This window comes from Lathamus discolor, unplaced genomic scaffold (assembly GCF_037157495.1).
Source record: "Lathamus discolor isolate bLatDis1 unplaced genomic scaffold, bLatDis1.hap1 Scaffold_162, whole genome shotgun sequence".
NCBI classification, from domain to species: Eukaryota; Metazoa; Chordata; class Aves; order Psittaciformes; family Psittacidae; genus Lathamus; species Lathamus discolor.
In genome coordinates this window covers 59,275-77,010 of record NW_027069191.1, presented here as the reverse complement: position 1 = coordinate 77,010, position 17,736 = coordinate 59,275, and the positions used below count along the sequence as shown (strand labels likewise).

The 17,736-nt window shown below is 51.5% G+C and overlaps 2 protein-coding genes across 2 annotated transcripts in view; both read left to right on the top strand.

The window, feature by feature from the left end:
• Positions 1-331: 331 nt before the first annotated feature.
• Positions 332-9,111, top strand: LOC136006382 (uncharacterized). The gene is made up of 8 exons (XM_065664386.1): positions 332-456; positions 5,579-5,719; positions 5,923-5,986; positions 6,180-6,546; positions 6,630-6,803; positions 7,309-7,538; positions 8,069-8,325; positions 8,822-9,111. Exons 3-8 carry the CDS (start codon positions 5,956-5,958, stop codon positions 9,014-9,016), a joined length of 1,254 nt encoding a protein of 417 aa, XP_065520458.1. The 5' UTR covers positions 332-456; positions 5,579-5,719; positions 5,923-5,955; the 3' UTR covers positions 9,017-9,111.
• Positions 9,082-17,736, top strand: part of LOC136006378 (E3 ubiquitin-protein ligase RNF213-like) — a 42,092-nt gene continuing 33,437 nt past the window's right edge. Inside the window, exons 1-16 of the mRNA XM_065664383.1 lie at positions 9,082-9,116; positions 9,498-9,668; positions 10,190-10,370; positions 10,654-10,718; positions 11,039-11,237; positions 11,342-11,464; positions 11,548-11,646; positions 11,772-11,900; positions 12,062-12,263; positions 13,099-13,278; positions 13,898-14,029; positions 14,194-14,768; positions 15,461-15,626; positions 15,892-16,109; positions 16,491-16,625; positions 16,904-17,083. Coding sequence (XP_065520455.1) covers positions 9,082-9,116; positions 9,498-9,668; positions 10,190-10,370; positions 10,654-10,718; positions 11,039-11,237; positions 11,342-11,464; positions 11,548-11,646; positions 11,772-11,900; positions 12,062-12,263; positions 13,099-13,278; positions 13,898-14,029; positions 14,194-14,768; positions 15,461-15,626; positions 15,892-16,109; positions 16,491-16,625; positions 16,904-17,083 — 2,790 coding nt within the window. The remainder of the gene's footprint in view (positions 9,117-9,497; positions 9,669-10,189; positions 10,371-10,653; positions 10,719-11,038; positions 11,238-11,341; positions 11,465-11,547; positions 11,647-11,771; positions 11,901-12,061; positions 12,264-13,098; positions 13,279-13,897; positions 14,030-14,193; positions 14,769-15,460; positions 15,627-15,891; positions 16,110-16,490; positions 16,626-16,903; positions 17,084-17,736) is intronic.

The following is a 17,736-nucleotide window of genomic DNA, read 5'->3' as shown; positions in this document are numbered from 1 at the left end:
TCCCTGCGTGCGGGGGAGTCTGAGCTCAGGCGCTCCCTGAACCCGGCTCCCAGCACCCAACACCCGCAGGTCCTTGCCCTGGGTCTGCTCTGGATCCCTGCTCCTCCCACCCTGGAGCTGCGCCTGGGATCGCCTGGACCCAGGGCCAGGACCTTGCCCGTGGCTTGGCTGAATCCATGATGCTGGCACCGGGCACCTCTCAGCGTGCCCAAGCCCCTCCAGATCGCATCCGCTCCCTCAGCGTTATCAACGCAGCGCAGAGCAGCGCCACGGCCCCGCCCAGGCTCCTCCCACAGCCCCCCCCCCCCTCCCCGCGGCTCTTTCGCTTTCCCTTTCCTAGGAAGGGGCAGGAAAACCGTGAAGGAGCTGGGAAGGAGCTGGGACGGTCCCGGGCCGAGGAGGGAGACTCCGAGCACCCCCGTACCGAGGCGCGGAGCTGCGGCCGCCAGAAGCCAGGTCAGTGCTGCCTGAGGCAACGAGATCCCAGCTCCCAGAGCACCCCCACGTCCCTGTTTCTTAGCCCCAAAGCTCCCTAAATCCCTCTATTTGAGCACAGAAGATCCCTAAATCTCTGTTTCTGAGCACAGAAGTTTCTTAAATCTCTGCTTCACTATCCAAACACCCCTAAATCCCTGCTTCTGACCCCCCAAAATCATTAAATCCCTATTACTAGGACCGCAAGCTCCCTAAATCAGTCGGTTGAACCCCATAAGCTCACCACATCGCTCTTTCTGACCCCTTAAGCTCCCAAAATCACTATTATGAACCCAGAAATTTCTCAAAATCTGTTTTCTAGCCAAAGCTCCCCAAATCCCAGTATCTGAGCCCAGAGAATCCCCAAATCCCTGTTTCCAAGACCCAAATATTCTGAAATCTCTCTTTATCAGCCCTGACATGCAGATTATAGAATAGAATCATAGAATAGTTAGGGCTGGAAAGGACCTCAAGATCATCTCGTTCCAACCCCCCTGCTATGGGCAGGGACACCTCACACTAAACCATCCCACCCAAGGCTTCGTCTGACCTGGCCTTGAACACTGCCAGGGATGGAGCACTCACAACCTCCCTGGGCAACCGATTCCAGTGCCTCACCACCCTAACAGGAAAGAATTTCCTCCTTAGATCCAATCTAAACTTCCCCTGTTCAAGCTTAAACCCATTACCCCTTGTCCTGTCACTACAGTCCCTGATGAAGAGTCCCTCCCCAGCATCCCTATAGGATACTGGAAGGCTGCTATTAGGTCCCCACGCAGCCTTCTCTTCTCCAGGCTGAACAGCCCCAACTTTCTCAGCCTGTCTTCATACAGGAGGTCCTCCAGTCCCCTGATCATCCTCGTGGCCCTTCTCTGGACTTGTTCCAGCAGTTCCATGTCCTTTTTATGTTGAGGACACCAGAACTGCACACAATGCTCCAAGTGAGGTCTCACAAGAGCAGAGTAGAGGGACAGGATCACCTCCTTCGACATGTTGGTCACACTCCTTTTGATGCAGTCCAGGATACGGTTGGCTTTCTGGGCTGCGAGCGCACACTGCTGGCTCATGTTCATTTTCTCATCGACCAACACCCCCAAGTCCTTCTCCGCAGGGCTGCTCTGAATCTTTTCTCTGCCCAGTCTGTAGCTGTGCCTGGGATTGCTCCGACCCAGGTGTAGGACCTTGCACTTGTCATGGTTGAACTTCATAAGGTTGGCATCAGCCCACCTCACAAGCGTGTCAAGGTCCCTCTGGATGGCATCCCTTCCCTCCAGCGTATCAACCGGACCACACAGCTTGGTGTCATCGGCAAGCTTGCTGAGGGCGCACTCGATCCCACTGTCCATGTCAGCGACGAAGATGTTAAACAAGACCGGTCCCAACACCGATCCCTGAGGGACACCACTCGTTACTGGTCTCCAGCTGAACATTGAGCCATTGACCACAATTGTTAGTGTGCGGCCATCCAGCCAGTTCTTTACCACCGAGTGGTCCATCCATCAAATTGATATCTTTCCAATTTAGAGAGAAGGATGTCATGTGGGACAGTGTCAAACGCTTTGCACAAGTCCAGGTAGATGACATCAACTGCTCTACCCTTGTCCAGATTGACTCCACAACTCTTTAAAGTTGTAAAGTAGGTATGCTTTTATTCAGAGCTGAGGCGCATGGGGATAACTCCTCCATAGCATGCGCACCTCAGCGTTGTTTCCCTCTACATTTATTCTCTAAAGTTATACATATTCATGAGGTTACATGATACGCCTATACATATTAATGTCCTATCCCTGCTTCATATTATAATGAGCTAGAAGGTCCTTCGCGCATGCTCAGTGCCCCCCCGATCATGGGCGAGGGCCTCAAGATGAAGTAAATGAGTCTTCCTCTTGTGAGTAGGGGTCTTTAAGACGAAGTAAATGAGTCTTCCACGAGCCTGAACTTTTTACCTCTAGCCGTCATGCATGCTCTCTAGGAATCTTGGTCAAAGTCCAAATCGCAAAGCTGGTTTTAATAAGTAAGCGTAATAGGTGTCTGCTGAGCAAGCAGAATTCTTTTAACCCCTTGTACAACCCCTCTGTACAACCCCCCTGTACATTAACTCAACCTCTGTATCAGCCCCATTTCCCTATATCCTCCTTTGAAGCCCAAAAGATCCCTAAATCACTGGTTTTGAGCCCAATGGCTTGTGAAATCCCTGTTTATGGGCAGAGAAGCTCCCTAAATCCTAGTTTTTGACCTTGGAGTCTCCTTAAATCCCAGTTTTGGAATCCAGAAGCCCCCTAAATCCCAGTTTCTGACCCCAGAAGCCCCTTAAATCCCAGTTTGTGTCCCCAAAGCTCCCTAAATCCTAGCCCCGTAGCGGGATGTGGGCAGCCCCATAGCCCTCCCCAGGTTCCTCCCCACCCCCACCCATTGCTCTTTTGCTTTCCCTTTCCCCAGTGATTCACAGATAAGGGCAGGAAACCATGTAAGGACCCCAGAGCACCCCCCACATCCCTGTGTGTTTTTCAGCCCAAAATCTCCCTACATCATATTTTTTAATCCAAAAGCTCCCTCAAACCTGCTTTCTAAGCCCAGAAGCTCCCCAAATCCCTGTTTCTGAGGAAAGCTCTCTGAAGAACTATTTTAAGCCCCAAAGTTCCCTAAATCCCTGTTACTGAGCTCAGAAGATCCCTGAATCGCTGTTTTTGAGTGAAAAAGTTCTGTAAATCTGAGCTTCTTAGCTGAAAATCTTGTGAAATCCCTGCTTCTGAGCACAGAAGTTTCCTAAACCCCTATTTCCCTGCACAGAAGCCCCCAAAATTACTGTTTCAGAAGCTCCCAAAATCCCTGTTTCTTACACCAGAATATTCCTAAATTCCTGCTTCTCTGCAAAAAAATATTCCTAAATCACTGGTTTTGAGCTCAAAAGCTCCCTCAAGCCCCGTTTCTGAGACTAAAATTTCCCTAAGTCCTTGTTTCTGGGCTGAAAAGGTGTTCAAATCCTTGTTTCTGACCCAGGAAGCTCCTTAAATCCCTGTTTCTGAGCCCAAACTCTCCCTGTCCTTGCTTGCTCTGAGCTCAGGTATTCCTTAAATCACTCTTTCAGAGGCCTGAAGTTCCTGGAATTTCTGGTTTGGAGCCCCAGAATTCCCTAAATTTCTGTTTCCGAGCCCAAAAGCTCAGGACGTGAGCCCAAAAGCTCCCTAAATGGCTGTTTCTCAACCCCAAAGGGCCATAAACTGAAGTTTCTGAGCCCAAAATTTCCCTAAACTCATGTTTCTGAACCTCGAATTTCCCTAACCTCATGTTTCTGAACGCAAAAGCTCTCAAAACCGCTGGTTCTGAGCCCAAGTGGTCCCTCGGCACCAGATTTGGAGGCCCAGAAGCTCCTTGGGTGGCTGTTTCTCTGAGCAAAATTTCCTGTAATCAGTGTTTCTGACACCAAAATTCCCCTGAATTGCTGTTTTGGAGCCCCAAAGCTCCTGACTTTGTGTTTCTGAGCCCTGGAGCTCCCTCAGGTCCTGGTTTGGAGCCCTGAAGCTCTGGCTCATTCGTTGTTCCATGCCCCCAAGGTCCCTGCATGGGCCAGGCTGAGCTAAAAGCCCCATAATGGGTATTTCTGACCCCAAACCTCCCCGGGTGCCTCTTCTGGAGCCCCCAAGTCTTCTTTGCCATCAGGTTCCATTAAACCCTCTCCTGACTGTGCCCCCAGCTCCAGCCAGTGCCATGGAGGCCTCTGGAGGGGATGGAGGAGGAGAAGACATTGCCCTGCGGCCCCAGTCCAGCCAGGAGGGCGACAGCGGCCCCTCGGATGGGGATGAAGGCCATGGACAAGGCAAGGTGGCATCCAAGAGCCCGAGTGCTGTTCCCAAGGGATGTGAGGCTGTGGGTTCAACCATGCAGCAGGAGACACGGGACCACATGCCCAGCTGTGCCAACCGGGAGGGCCTCTGCAGTGAGCCAGGTAGTGGAAGAGCAGGGATGGATCCTGATGGGCTAAGGGCAGGGAAAACCATGGAGCAAGAATGGCCCCAAGCTCACATCTCAACTGTGATGGTCCTTCCTAGAGCCATCGCCAGCAGATGCGTTGGTGGCAGATGGAGATGACAACGGCAGATGGCATCTGGCCACTGGTTCCTTCAGTGGACACAAGGTGGGAATCCCAGAATCCCAGACTGGGTTGGGGTGGAAGGGGCCTTAAAGCTCATCCAGTTCCAGCCCCTGTCACGGGCAGGGACACCTTCCACTGGAGCAGCTTGCTCTAAGCCCCTTTGCCCAATCTGGCCTTGAGCACTGCCAGGGATGGGGCAGCCACAACTTCTCCAGGCACCCTGTGCCAGAGCTTCAGCACCCTCACAGTGAAGAGCTTCTGCCTAAGAGCTCATCTCAGTCTCCCCTCTGGCAGGTTAAAGCCATTCCCCTCATCCTGTCCCTACAGGCCCTTGTCCAAAGCCCCTCTCCAGGTTTCCTGTAGCCCCTTTAGGCACTAGGAGCTGCTCTGAGGTCTCTCTTGCTCTGGGCTGCAAGAGCACATTGCTGGCTCATGTTGAGCTTCTCATTGACCAACCAGCACCCCAAGTCCTTCTCCTCAGGGATGCTCTGTCCATTCCTCCTCAGACTCTGTGCTTGGGGTTTCCCTGACCCAGCTGTGGGACCTTGCACTTGGCCCGGTTGAACCTCATGAGGTTCACATGGTCCCATCTCTGCCCTTCCCTGGGGTGGGATGGATGCAGCATCTGGTGCTGATGCTCTTCAGCAAAACCTCCACCATTCAGAACTGTTTTGGCCACAAAGCAGCACCACTGGTCATTAACTCCATCCCTGGTCAGAGCCAGGAGAATCCTCCATGGGGGAGGTCAATTGGGCAGGAAAGACCCGGGTTTTAGTTACAAATCTGGGTTAACTCTTGCAAGCATGTGAGTTCTGGTACCTGATGGAGAGTCTGTGCATTACAAGAGGTATCTCTGGGGGTTTGGCATTGCCCAAGTGATCCTACACTGGTCAGGTTTATGGTCTTGAGGGTGTCATAGCCCTTGGCCACAGCCATGTGGTGCTCAGGTGACTCCTGCGTTCCTTCCTCCACTCTTGTGACCACCAGGAACTTTGTTCTGCCCCTTCCCAGGTTCCTGAGGTCCCACCACTAGCCAAGATCCAGTGCCAGCAGATATCAGGATGCTATGACACAGAGAAGGAGAATCACCAGGACACCTGCGTCCATCCACAGGGAGCATTGGGAGCACAGGAGCAGGAGCAGAATCATCCGGTGAGTCCATGGCAGCTTTGGAAGCTCATGGCCAAAGCTTCTGGAGGACAAGAGCTGAGTTTTTCATGTTAGGGCAGTGTCTCTGGCCTGGATTTGTGAGCTCGATGCTGTAGAAGTGGTGGGGCAGAAAAAGACCCTTCCGAGCCTTCAATCTCTCTGGTCTTTCTGAACTTCATTTCTGGTTCAACTCTCCTTTTGTCCAGGCAAACGCCCCAGGTCACACAAAGCAAGTGGAGATGATGAACCAGGAGAACCTGAACTGCACAGGTACTAGTGAAGCTCCTCAGCAGAACACGGGAGGACAGTGAGACCTCAATCTTAGAATGGGTTGGGGGTTCCTCTTCCAAGAAGACCATGCCCAAACTGCGAGGATCCCCACCTCTCCCTGGTGAACCCCAGTTTCTACCTTTCCTTGTCTCACCACCTTCTTTGGGGGTGTTCATTGATGCTTTCTCCTCAGTTGCAGATGACTCAGGACCTTCCAACAGGTTCGTTGTGTGGAAGGATAGCATCACTGAAGGCTTTGAGGTTGGATCTGGAGTGGGGGAGGTCCAGCATCTCCCCAGGGGGAGGAGTTGTGGTGGGAGGAGATGCAGCTTGGGCTACACCCCTCTAGACCCTGGTCAGTGTAGAGAGACCCCTGGATGTCCTTCCACATCCCAGTGGTGGGCACTTGCTCTGAGGCATCCAGGTCTTTCCAAAATGCCTTGGAGTAACCAAGAGGTCTTCACCAGGGTGGGAAGTGAGGATGGGCTGGACATGCAAGCGCTGGGGACGTTGCCAAGTGGACACACATCCGCCAGGAACAAGAACCAAGGGGAGTGGATGTGAGTGGTGGAGCAGGTGAAGATTGGGAAGGGGAATGGTGGCAGGAGAACACAGCGGGGACCCACCACCTCTTTCCCAATAGCTGCCAGCCCAGCTCCTACCTGTTTGGTGCCCATCACCCACTGCAAGATGCAATGAGCCTGGAGTTTGTGGCCGTGCTGTCACAACCTTGTAACCTCAACAAGAAGGACAAGATCTGCATCGTCTTCTACAAAGGGCAAGGCCTCTGCGAAGAGTTCGCCAGCATGGAGAAAAGGTGAAGAGATGATGGTGGCATTTTTGTGTTGGAGCTTCCACTGGGGGCTGAGGGATCCAGCTGCAGGTTCCTGCTGAGGTTGGAGGTGAACTCCCCAGTGGAGATGCCCTGGTGGGGTCATAGCACTTGGTGGTGGCTCCCTCAATCTTCCTCATCACTCAGGGAGCTGCCAATGTCAGATCTAACCTGGGCTGGTGGCTTTGGTGGCTGCCCCATCCCTGGCAGTGCTCAAGGCCAGGTTGGACACAGGGGCTTGGAGCAAGCTGTTCTAGTGGAAGGTGTCCCTGTCCGTGGCAGGGGGTTGGAGCTGGATGAGCTTTAAGGTCCCTTCCAACCCAAACTGGGCTGGGACTCTATGATCCTCCTCTGGCTGATGAACCCAGCTGTGGAGACTTCTCCGACACTGATGGCCAGCACAGCCTTGTCGGATGAGCCAAAGCTTGACCTTTGTCTTAGGGTTGACCTTGATGCTGAAGCCCAAACCAAGGAGCTCCTTCTCTTCCAGTTCCAGGAACCAACAAGTGATCTCAGGCAGCGCCAGGATCCCCATTTCCTACCTCCAACAAGGTACCATCTTCTACAAATACGCCCTTGTCGACACCTACAGCCAGAAGAGGGCCTGTAAATTGGAGCACATTCCCTTGGAGAACTTCAGCATCCCCAAGACCTTCCAGAGCAGAAAAGTTCCCTTATTTCGGGTGCTGAAAATCCCCAAAGAGGAGATCCAAGTGGGAGGTAAGTGCTGTTGTTCAGCCCACAGCCATGACCAGATGCCACAGTGGGGTCCTCCCTGCTCTCTTAGAATCATAGGATCATGGAATAAGTCAATGAGGTTGGAAAAGACATTAAGATCATCTCATGGCACTAAAGGCCTTGGCTACATGGTGTGGGAACGCTTCCAGGGATGGTGACTCCAGCACTGCCCTGGGCAGCCTGTTCAAATGCCTGAGCACCCTCTTGGTGAGGACATTTCTCTTAGCTAACCTAAACCTTCCCTGGAGCAGCTTGAGGCTGGTTCCTATTGTCCTATCGCTTGTTACTTTGGAGAAGACACCAGGTATACCTGGTCTAAAGATCTTTAGAAAATGCTTATATAAATAAATTTATTTTTCCTCCCTCTAATAAAGCTCGTAGTTGTCACCCAAGTGACAGCACCCCAATCCTGTCCAGATTCTGGGTGGCACCTCTTGTTGCAGATGGTTGCATGCTGTTGGGGCTCAGCCCAGCCCGGTGTCTACATTTTGTTCCCAAACTTCTCTCCACAGAAACATGGACCATCTTTGAACAGCTCCACTGCCATTTTCCCAGAACAACCCCGTCCAGCCCTTCGGTCTCAAAGGGGCCCAGCCACCAGATGGAGGTGAAATACCTGGAGAGCTGCTTCTTTGCACACACCACTTCCTGGAAATCCCTCGAGACCATGGAGAGAAAACTGGACAGGTACAAGGAGAGCAGCAGTGTCTGTCTTGGGGACCCAGAGGAAAGAAAACACTTTGAGGTCACCTGCCAGTCTGCAGATGTGGTGAGTATCCCCCAAAACCTCTGCGGAGCCAGCAAAGTGATCCCAGAATCCCAGACTGGTTTGTGTTGGAAGGGACCTTAAAGCTCATCCAGTTCCAACCCCCAGGGACACCTTCCATTAGAGGATGTCTCTTCATCTTCTAGTTACGAGATGTCTCCTCACAAGAGAGATGCTCCAGACCACTCCTTATCTTTGTGGCCTCCGCTGGACCTCTCCAGTAGCTCCTTTTCTCTCTTGTGCTGAGGAGACCCAAACTGGACACAGGACTTCAGAGGTGGCCTCACCATGGTCAAGTAGAGGGGGAGGAATCACCTCCCTCAACTGCTGCCACACTGCTCCCAGTGCACCCCAGGATGTCCCTCTTTTTTTCTGGGGGGGGTGTGCGTGTGTGTGTGTGTGTGGTGTGTGTGTGTGTGTGTGGTTTATGTGTGTGTGTGTGTGTGTGTGTGTGTGTGTGTGTGTAAGCTGAGAGCCTTCTCCTGTCTGATTTCTTCAGCATGTACAACCTTCCTGGATGGACACGGCCCCACACAAGGTGTCGCAGGGTAGCAGCATCTTCCACCTCCCATCCTCCTCCTCCTTCCAGGACCAAGATGTTCTCAAAGAAAACGCATGTCATGAAATGTTTTCTTCATATTTCCCTTGTCCAGATCAGAGACAGTGTTGGAACCTTCATCCAAACTGTCATTGAGAAGCTGGACACCTCAGAGCACAAACTTCCTCAGCTCCTCTTTGTGCTCTATGCCTCCTTCAAGTATGGCATCAGCCTTCCCTCAGCCTCCATCGCCAAGGTCGAGAAGCTCTTTGAGGACATTGGGGTCTTGCAAGAGGAAGAACTGAGAGGCAAAAGGTGATTTGGATTGGGCAACCTGCTCACTGGGGCTCAGCTCAGTTGTCCCCACATGTCCCCACATGTTCCATGAGCTCTCACATGGGGTCTTTGAGGGTGATTAAACCTAGGTTGGTGGCTTCAAGCCCATTGGGTCCATCTTGGCTACTCTGGGCACCTTGTTTCACATCTCTGATGTTGGGTGTCCCATGGAGGTGTCTCGCTTTGAGTCTTTCCAGGCAGGATGGGTGACAAGCCTCCATCCCGTGTTGGCGCACGTCTCCCACCAGCATCCCAGAGGCTGCTTGTGGGAAGTTGGACATTTTGGGCTTTTTACCTGCAGCAAATACTTCCCAGCTCTGAAGGAACTTTGTCTCAAGACCACTGATGGCACCTTGTGGATCTGGTTGGTCCCGCTACTCTATGCGATCAAGAAGACGGAAGATGCCTTCGCCCAAAGTGTCCTTCCTTTAGAAGCCTTCAAAAAGCTGAGGAAGGACAAAGAGAAGCAAAGGTGGGTCTGGAAGTTGTGGTGGGCTGAGGGTAATGATTCTGCTCTTCAAAGGGCTTTTCATTCCTTCTGCTTGGTGGCTTCTCAAGAAGCTGCTGCTTCTCCTTGTCATGACATGTCCCCTGCCCTGGAGGTGTTGAAGGAACATTGGTGGACCTCAAGGGTAGGGTGGAGCGGAGTCCTGTGTGGTCTTATCCAGACAGCTGGATGGGAGAAGTCCTGGGGAGAGAATGGGTTGAAAGGTACATTTGAATGTTATCTAGTAGCACCCCCTGTCTCAGGCAGGGACACCTCGCACTAGGGCAGGTTGCTCAAAGCCCCATCCAACCTGGCCTTGAACACCACCAACAATGGGGCAGATGTCCCTGTCCACGCAGGGATGATCCTAGAAGTTCCTTTCCATCCCAAGCTGAAGCCAACCCATTCTACCACTGTGTTTACCAGTCATGGTGCCATCTCTACCACCACCACCATGCCCCCTGGTCCTCCAAAGCCCACCTGATGTTCTTGACCTGCTTTCCTAGGAAAGTCCTGAAGATGGTGGGTGCTCACAGGACCTTGATTAGAAGCTGTCCTCTGCTGGCAAAGAAGGTTTTTGAGATGCTGGCCCTCAAGAACTTCATGGAAGCCCCTTTGGCTGACACTTGGCAGGTTGCCTTGGAGTCCTTGTTCCGGCGCATCGTGGACGAAAGGACAGATCTGCCTGTAAGGACAACTGCCTGGTGGAAGACCTTCTTCTGCCCTGCAGGAGTTGGGGGGCTATTTAACCGTGGGTCAGGATGTGTCCTGGGTTCCTATAGAGATTTTCAGCTGAACTGAAGGTCTTCATGGTAGAAACCAGGGCTTGGAACTGAATCCTGAGACCAAACACAAGGGAACCCCTTTAACCTGGCCAGAAAGGTCCATGCTTTAGTGTGGAAGCTCCTCAGGTGTGTGAGCACAAGCCATCTCACATTGGTCCTCAAGGTCTTTCTGTCCTATTTTTCAGGAAGAGGATTTGAACATGGCCTTGAAAAGCATTGCCACCAGAATGGAAACCTGGGTCAAGGACTTGTGAGTCAGGGCTTCTTGAAAGGAGAAGGTGGAGGGTCTAGGGAGGGAGCAATAGATGGATGATAGATGATGGATGGATGGACGAATGGAGGGATGGATGGAGCGATAGATGGAGGGAGCCCTGGATGAGCAGAAAGCAGGTGGCTGCCATGAGCAGCCCAATACTTTTTTGACGTCTCTGTGGCTCATGAGCGTGGAGACCCTCAAGGGTTGTGTCCCATGGACCTGCTCACTTCTCCCAGCTGCAGAGGATGGCTGTGCTCAGATAGCGACTGCAAAAGCAAGTGCAAGAAGCCATTGTCCCTGTCCTATGTGCACAGGTGTTCCTCGGGGTCTTCAAAAGCACTGCTGAAGGCCATCCCCAAGGAGGAGGTTATGCAGTGCCTGAACCTAGGGTACCTCCTGCTGAAGTACTTCTTGCAGGAGCAGATGTGCTCAGTGTCCTTCAGCAACGTGCTGGCGGTGCTGCAGATCCTTGGGACGTCTGTGGACATCACAGAGTTACTGGAAGTGCACAAGGTGAGGACGGGGCCTGGGGCTTGTCAACAGGGCTCAGCCTCCTGTCTGCAGCTGAGGAGAGCCCAGAGCTTGTGCCTCACTCTTCTGCTCTTGGGTTTCTCAAGGAATTCCAGCTGTTCACCTCAGAGGAAAGGTTTGAGGAGTTTTCTGGTTTCACCAAGCTGTGGCTCCAGACATACTTCCAGAAGGCACCTGTGAATCAGGCATCCTTCCTGAAGAGCTTCGATGTGAGTGAGGAGGCCAACATGAGCCATTAGTAGCTTCAGGTGTTTCTCAAGGTCAACTGATGGCTTTGACTCTTCCACTACAGACATGGCAGCAGCTGCTTTCAGTGAAGATCCTCTGCACAAGGTGGACCAAGTTGTGGCGGGGCTTGCTCCAGGATATGTTTAAGAACTGGCTGGAGAAGGTAGGTTATGGAAGCCCACAATCAGCTGGGGGAAGATGCTCCAGGTCTTTGTCTCAGTGGTGGGACTTGAGGTGGTGGGTAAATGCCCTGAAAGCAGCCGCCTCTCAAGTGGTTCCTTGCTGTAGGTTGAGGACAAACACCTCATGGAGTTCTGCCAGCATTTCCTGAAGATGGAAAAGAGCTATGACATAGAGCTGGAGAGCTGTTTTGCCAACCGCATCCTCCAGTGTAACAGAGGCATTGGCAAGAGCAAGGTAGGAGAGTGTCTCTGCTCCTGGGGCTGCAGGAGGTCTCCACATTCCACCATACTGACTCTTACTGCTCTGTGTTGGGTAAAGAGTGTGGGGAAAGGTCCTTCTGAAGCAGCCACGAGGCCACAAGGCCCCTAAAGAGGAGAAACTTCTCATCCTTCCAGGAACCCCTGCTCAAATCCTTGATCTCTGTGATCCTCAAGACAAGGAAACCGTCTGCTGTGAGGCTGCTGTCCGTTATGGTGGAGAGGATGTTCTCAGTGATGGAGACACTGAGAAGCGTCACCACGTTTGATGAGAACACTGGCCCCGTGCTGGCCAAACTGCTCAACAAGCCCAAAGTCTGTGACCTCCTTTCTGTTGTCCGTGAGTATCCCCTGTGTAGCTTTCTTGGGAGAAGCTCTTGGTTTGGAAGCCAGATGAGAAGGCCAGGTCATTGCACAGGAGTCTTTCCATTGGAAACACAAAATGAGAGGGAGGGGGAAATGATTTTCCAAGCCAGAAAATAAGGTTTCATTCAGGACTGGAGAAACATCTCGGTTTCTTTATCCCATCACAATCATGCTTCATTGACCACTCAACAAGGGTGGGGCTTGTTGTTGAGGAGAAGACGTAATGGAACCAGAGCCTTGTCCACAAAAAGACAGTGAAGGATTAGAACAAGAGTGGTTCTTCACCACACCTGGAGGGTTTCCATAGACAAAGCCTGGTTTGAGGCCTGTATCGGCCATGCTTTGCTCAGGCCATGGAGAAGAAGAGAGTTTGCGGCTGTTGCTCCCTGCTCCACCCTCTGGCACCACCAGAAAGACTCTGGGCTGGTTGCCTCCACAGCTGCCCTTCCCATAGTAGCTGTTGGCTGTGGTGGGACTGTCCCACCACCTCCTCTTGCCCACAAGAAAGACAACCAGCATCTTCTGTGCTTCTTGGAAGCCCTCCATGCTCACCAGAGCTGGCTGCCCAACCTCAGATACAATCTCCTGGGTGGTCTCCAGGCTTTGTTTCAGGCAGGGGGAGTTTTCCAAAGGATTTCCAAAGGAAATCTGGGAACTTCCCAAGATGCTGGTTTTGATGGTTCAGCTAGAAAGCCACCACACATCTGTCCTTGACACTGGTGGGGTGAGGGAACCCCATGAGCTGGTTCTTCCTGAGGATCTGGCTTCAAAAGAAACATATCTTTGATGAAATTCTATTGATTATCCAGGAGAAGGAGAGGGAAGGTGCCATTTTCAGCTCAGCAATGACGCTAACGCCCTCCTTGACCGGGTGTCTGCGCTCTTCTGCTTTGTGGGACACTGTGTTCTCTTGGGAGACCTTCCCTGCAGCATCCTGGAGAACATCTTAAAGCATGGGGAGCAGTTCATGAAAATGCTGTGCACCTGTGGTGAGTTCAATGTCCAACCTGGGCGTGTTTTCATGGATACATGGCCAGTGGGGGATAGATCTATCGGATAACAACCTAAAATGCCAGAAAAACTGCAAATTGTCTGAAAGAGGAGCCTGAAGAAATGAAGTCCAAGTGGAAGAGTTGCTCATTCTGCCAAAAGGAGTGATTTTAAGTTATTTGAGAAGCAGAAAGGAGCAAAACTACTCTTTTTTTCTTAATGCAGTTAAAGTTTTGGGGTGTTTATGGAGTTTGTTTTCAAGTTTTCGGGTGTTTGTGTTATTTGTTGCCAGGATTGGGGTGGTGGAGCTCCCTGGTGACAGGCCTTGCCTTCAGATGTAGTGCAACTCCAGCTTTATCTACTTAAATCACAAAGGAAAGGGAGCAGGTTCTCATTTTGCTCTGAGAAGAAACTGTATGGATATTTTGTTGATTTTTTGGGCTCAGACAATGAAGTCATGGATCTTTTTGGTGGTTTTGGCCACAGGGCTGCTTGGGGAAGGAGCTGTAGGCTTTCTGTAGGCTGAAAATCATCTTGGTTTTGATGGCAGGGGTTAATTTTCCCACAGCTTTTCTCTTTCCAAGGGTTCTTCTTCAGGTCTGTGTCTTCTTTTACCAGATTCCTCTTTTACCAAGTGTCTACCAAAAGTGCTGGAGGTCAGGAAGCAGGAGTTTCAGCAACTGGAAGAGCAGAAGAAGCAACGACACTCCTTTCTCTGCCTGTGCCGTGACATAGAGGACATGATCAAAGGTACTGATTGGGTTAACGGGGCTCCTGCTGTGGTTGTTGGGTGCGGAGATGTCTTCTAAAATGCAGAGTCTCACAGTAGGGTGGAGGGAAATGTGATCAGGGCACATGTTGACATGGAGAAACATGTTACACGGATTCCTTCTTGTTGTCCCTACTTGGTTTAGTGGATACAAGCACCGTGGAGAAAAGCATTATGGACAACAACAGCTTTAAGGATCAGACCTCGGTGAGGAAGTTCCTCATCGATGGCACGAGTGAAATGGAATTGCACATCCTCGATGAATATCAGGACATGATGCAAAAACTGGATGTGGTGAAGAGAAGCCAATGCTTCCAGAAGCTGTTGAAGAGGAGAGCGCAGCAAATCAAAGCCATGACCTCTGAAGACCAAGTTTTGTCCATAGCAAATATGGAAGAAAAGATCTACAAGCCAGCAATGGTTGCCTTTGGGGAAACCTACCAGTCCCTCAAAAACTTCTCCATCACCCTGGGGACGGTGCAGAGCCAGTTTAAGACAATGCTGGGACAGCAGGATCAGCTCCGGAAGGAGTTTGAAATCATGGAGGAGAGTGAAGGGACGAGGCCTGGAAAAGCTGCTTGGATCCCCAGGGCAGTGGAGAGAATTGAAAACTACCTGACTCTGTCTGAGGTGGTGACCACGGCCAAGGTGATCGAGGACCTGAGACAGATGCTGCAGCTCAAGGGAGACTTCCAGGTTCTCAGTGACCTGGCGAAATACGTACGTAGGAGACCTGTGGGCTTCTGGGGTGGGTGCTCCTGGGAGCACCCAAAGCTCCACGTGGGAGCTTCAGATTCAATCCCATCAGGTTTGATTCCTTCCGCCTCCTGCCATGGGGATGCTGCGAGGGCTGGAGTGGCTCTGCTCTGGAGCCAGGCTGAGAGAGCTGCGCTGGTTCAGCCTGGAGAAGAGAAGGCTCCTTAGAAGGAGACTTTAGAGCAGCCCCAGTGCCTCATGGGGCTACAGGAAACCTGGGGAGGGGCTTCTACAACAGCATGTAGGGATGGGACAAGGAGTAACAGCTTCCAGCTGGAAGAGGGAAGAATTGGATGGGATAGAAAGAAGAAGTTTTCCACCATGAGGGTGCTGAGGTGCTGGCACAGGGTACCAGGGAAGCTGTGGCTGCCCCATCCCTGGCAGTGTTCAAGGCCAGGTTGGACACAGGGACTGGAGCAACGTGCTCTAGTGGAAGGCATCCCTGCCCATGGCAGGGGTTGGAACTGGATGAGCTATAAGGTCCCTTCCAACCCAAACCAGGCTGGGATTCTGTGATGGTGGAGACCTACAGAGACGCATTCAAGAGCAGACTTGGGTTTGAGGCAAAGATCTCATCTGTTTCAGGGAGGAGGTAGGACCAAGCTTCTTTCGTCCTGTTCCAAATAGACACAGGTTGGGTTTTATTTTTTCCCCAGGAAAAGCAGGAATTCAAGAAGAAGCGACTTGATTTTATGACCCAAGACTTGATGAAGGTGAAAAAACAATTGAGCAACATTCCCCAGGGAGTTTTGGACTTTGTGAAGGAACTTCTGGAATGTTCAAGGAGAGGTTTCACCTCCTGGATCAAGACCATAATAAAAGGTGAGCTGAAAAGGAGAAAGTCCTCAGATATGTACCTCTTCCAACCTGCTCTAGTGGACGGTGTCCCTGCCCATGGCAGTGGGTTGGAACTGGATGAGCTTTAAGGTCCCTTCCAACCCAAACCATTCCATGGATCTATGATACAGTGACAGAGGGAAGACACGTAGTTGTTGTCCCCACATCCAGCACAGGATTTAATAAGTCAGGGCAGGGAAATTCCTCAAATTTTCCTCTTATTCTCCCTTTTTCATTCCCAACTTCCCAGACAAGACAGAAATCTCCATCTTTGTGGAACTGGCCTCAATTTTTGCTGGTGAAAATGACACAGATATTGACCGAGTGGGCTTCTTCAGGGATGCCATGGCTGCTTCTGCCTCCATCATCTTAGACCTGAGTCCCACAGCTGGCTTTGACCAGTTCTCAGAAGCTCTGTCTTTCATCAAAGACGCCATTGCCAAAGACAGCAAGCTTCCCAAGAAGCTGGTGAGTCTTCAAGTCCCATGTCCAGAAGTCCACTTGGACACTTGCTGTGAGGCCCAGTTGCTGACCCATAGGTGTGTAAAACTATTTAAGATGGTTTCCCCATGACATCCATATGGGCCTGGCAGGACCTGGGCAGAGGCTGGGCTCTTTTTTGGAATGGAAGCCTGGTGGAACATCTCAAGTGACCTGACACACGTGTGGGCAGCTGGAGGAGACCAAGTAGGTGTTGTGAATAGGAGGAAATGAGTTCTGGAGTCTACAGTTTAGGATCCTCAGAAGAAATGGTCACAGAAAAGCCACCAATATCAGATTGGAGGGGGGAGTAGTGCTCCTTGTCCTTCCAGCTGGTTACTGGGTCTCCCCTTGGTTCTTCTTTTGCAGAGAGATTCCTTTGATGAGAAGTGGCTAAAGGTGATTTACGAATCTCATGGCTCTGTGGAGCAGTCTTCGATCTCTCAAGCTAGAAGCATCAACAGAAATGGGAAGTTTACCATATCAGCACCTCCAAAATGCAAGGTGAAGGGTCTCAGAAGGGGTTTCTTGCACAGATCTGCTTTTTAATGCTATGGGAAGAAGGGGTCTTTCTTGGAATCATCTTCCAATGAGCATTCCAGGTTACCAACAGATCTCCAGCTGGGTTTGCATTCATTTTCTCTTAAACCTTGAGTATTTTCAGTGGAAAAGGGGTTTTTCTACCCTCCAAGGGAAGCAATATGAGACATGTGGAGTCCTGACATGGAACATTTTGACTCAAAGGCCATGTGGTGACTTTGGTTGACTTCTTTCCTTCCCAGGCTACACTTGAGAACTGTGTCTCATTGCGACTGCTGCCTGACTGTGAGGGAAGAACAGCTCCAGCAGCCCCCAAGGACAAGCAGTACAGCTTTCCTGAGCTCAGGGAGCTCCAGAACAAACTTATGTTGATCACCACCAAAGTCGAGCAGGACAGAGAGGAGACAAACCGCTTCTTGGAGGTAAGTCACAAGGCAGCACCAACGTCTGCCTGGAAATCAGGGCCTGTTGGGCTCAGGAATTTTCTGGAATTATTTCCAGGAGACTCATCCATGACCTGCAGCTCTGGCCTTTCAGGAGGCCTTTCTAGAATAATACCTGCTTCCCAAGCTACAGAAGTGGGACTGAGATGAACTCTTAGGCAGAAGTTCTTCCCTGTGAGAGTGCTGAGGTGCTGCCACAGGGTGCCCAGAGAAGCTGTGCCTGCCCCATCCCTGGCAGTGTTCAAGGCCAGGTTGGACAGGGCTTGGAGCAACGTGCTCTAGTGGAAGGTGTCCCTGACCATGGCAGGGGTTGGAGCTGGATGAGCTTTAAGGTTCTTTCCAACCCAAACCAATCCATTATTCACATTTGCTCTCCAAAATTTCAGCTTCCTGACTGCTCTTCTGGCCCATGTTCCTTAAGGTTGCCCACCAGGGTATGATCCCTGCAGCCCAGGCTGTCACCAGCCTGGACATCCCTCAAGAGTTCATCCATGTTGGTGAGCATCAGGTCTGGTGATGCACTTCATCTGGACAGGCTGCCTGGCACCTGGATGAAGTAATTGTCTGTCCTTGACTCTCTCCACGAGTCTCCTGGACTCCTCACAGCTTAGCGTGATGGATCTCCAGTAGAT

Excerpts from the sequence above, each read along its gene's own strand:
- LOC136006382 (XM_065664386.1), top strand. The coding sequence starts at position 5,956 with ATGATGAACCAGGAGAACCTGAACTGCACAG. Across the intron at positions 5,987-6,179 it reads GGAGAACCTGAACTGCACAG|TTGCAGATGACTCAGGACCT; the intron begins GTACTAGTGAAG and ends CTTTCTCCTCAG. Across the intron at positions 7,539-8,068 it reads AGAGGAGATCCAAGTGGGAG|AAACATGGACCATCTTTGAA; the intron begins GTAAGTGCTGTT and ends TTCTCTCCACAG.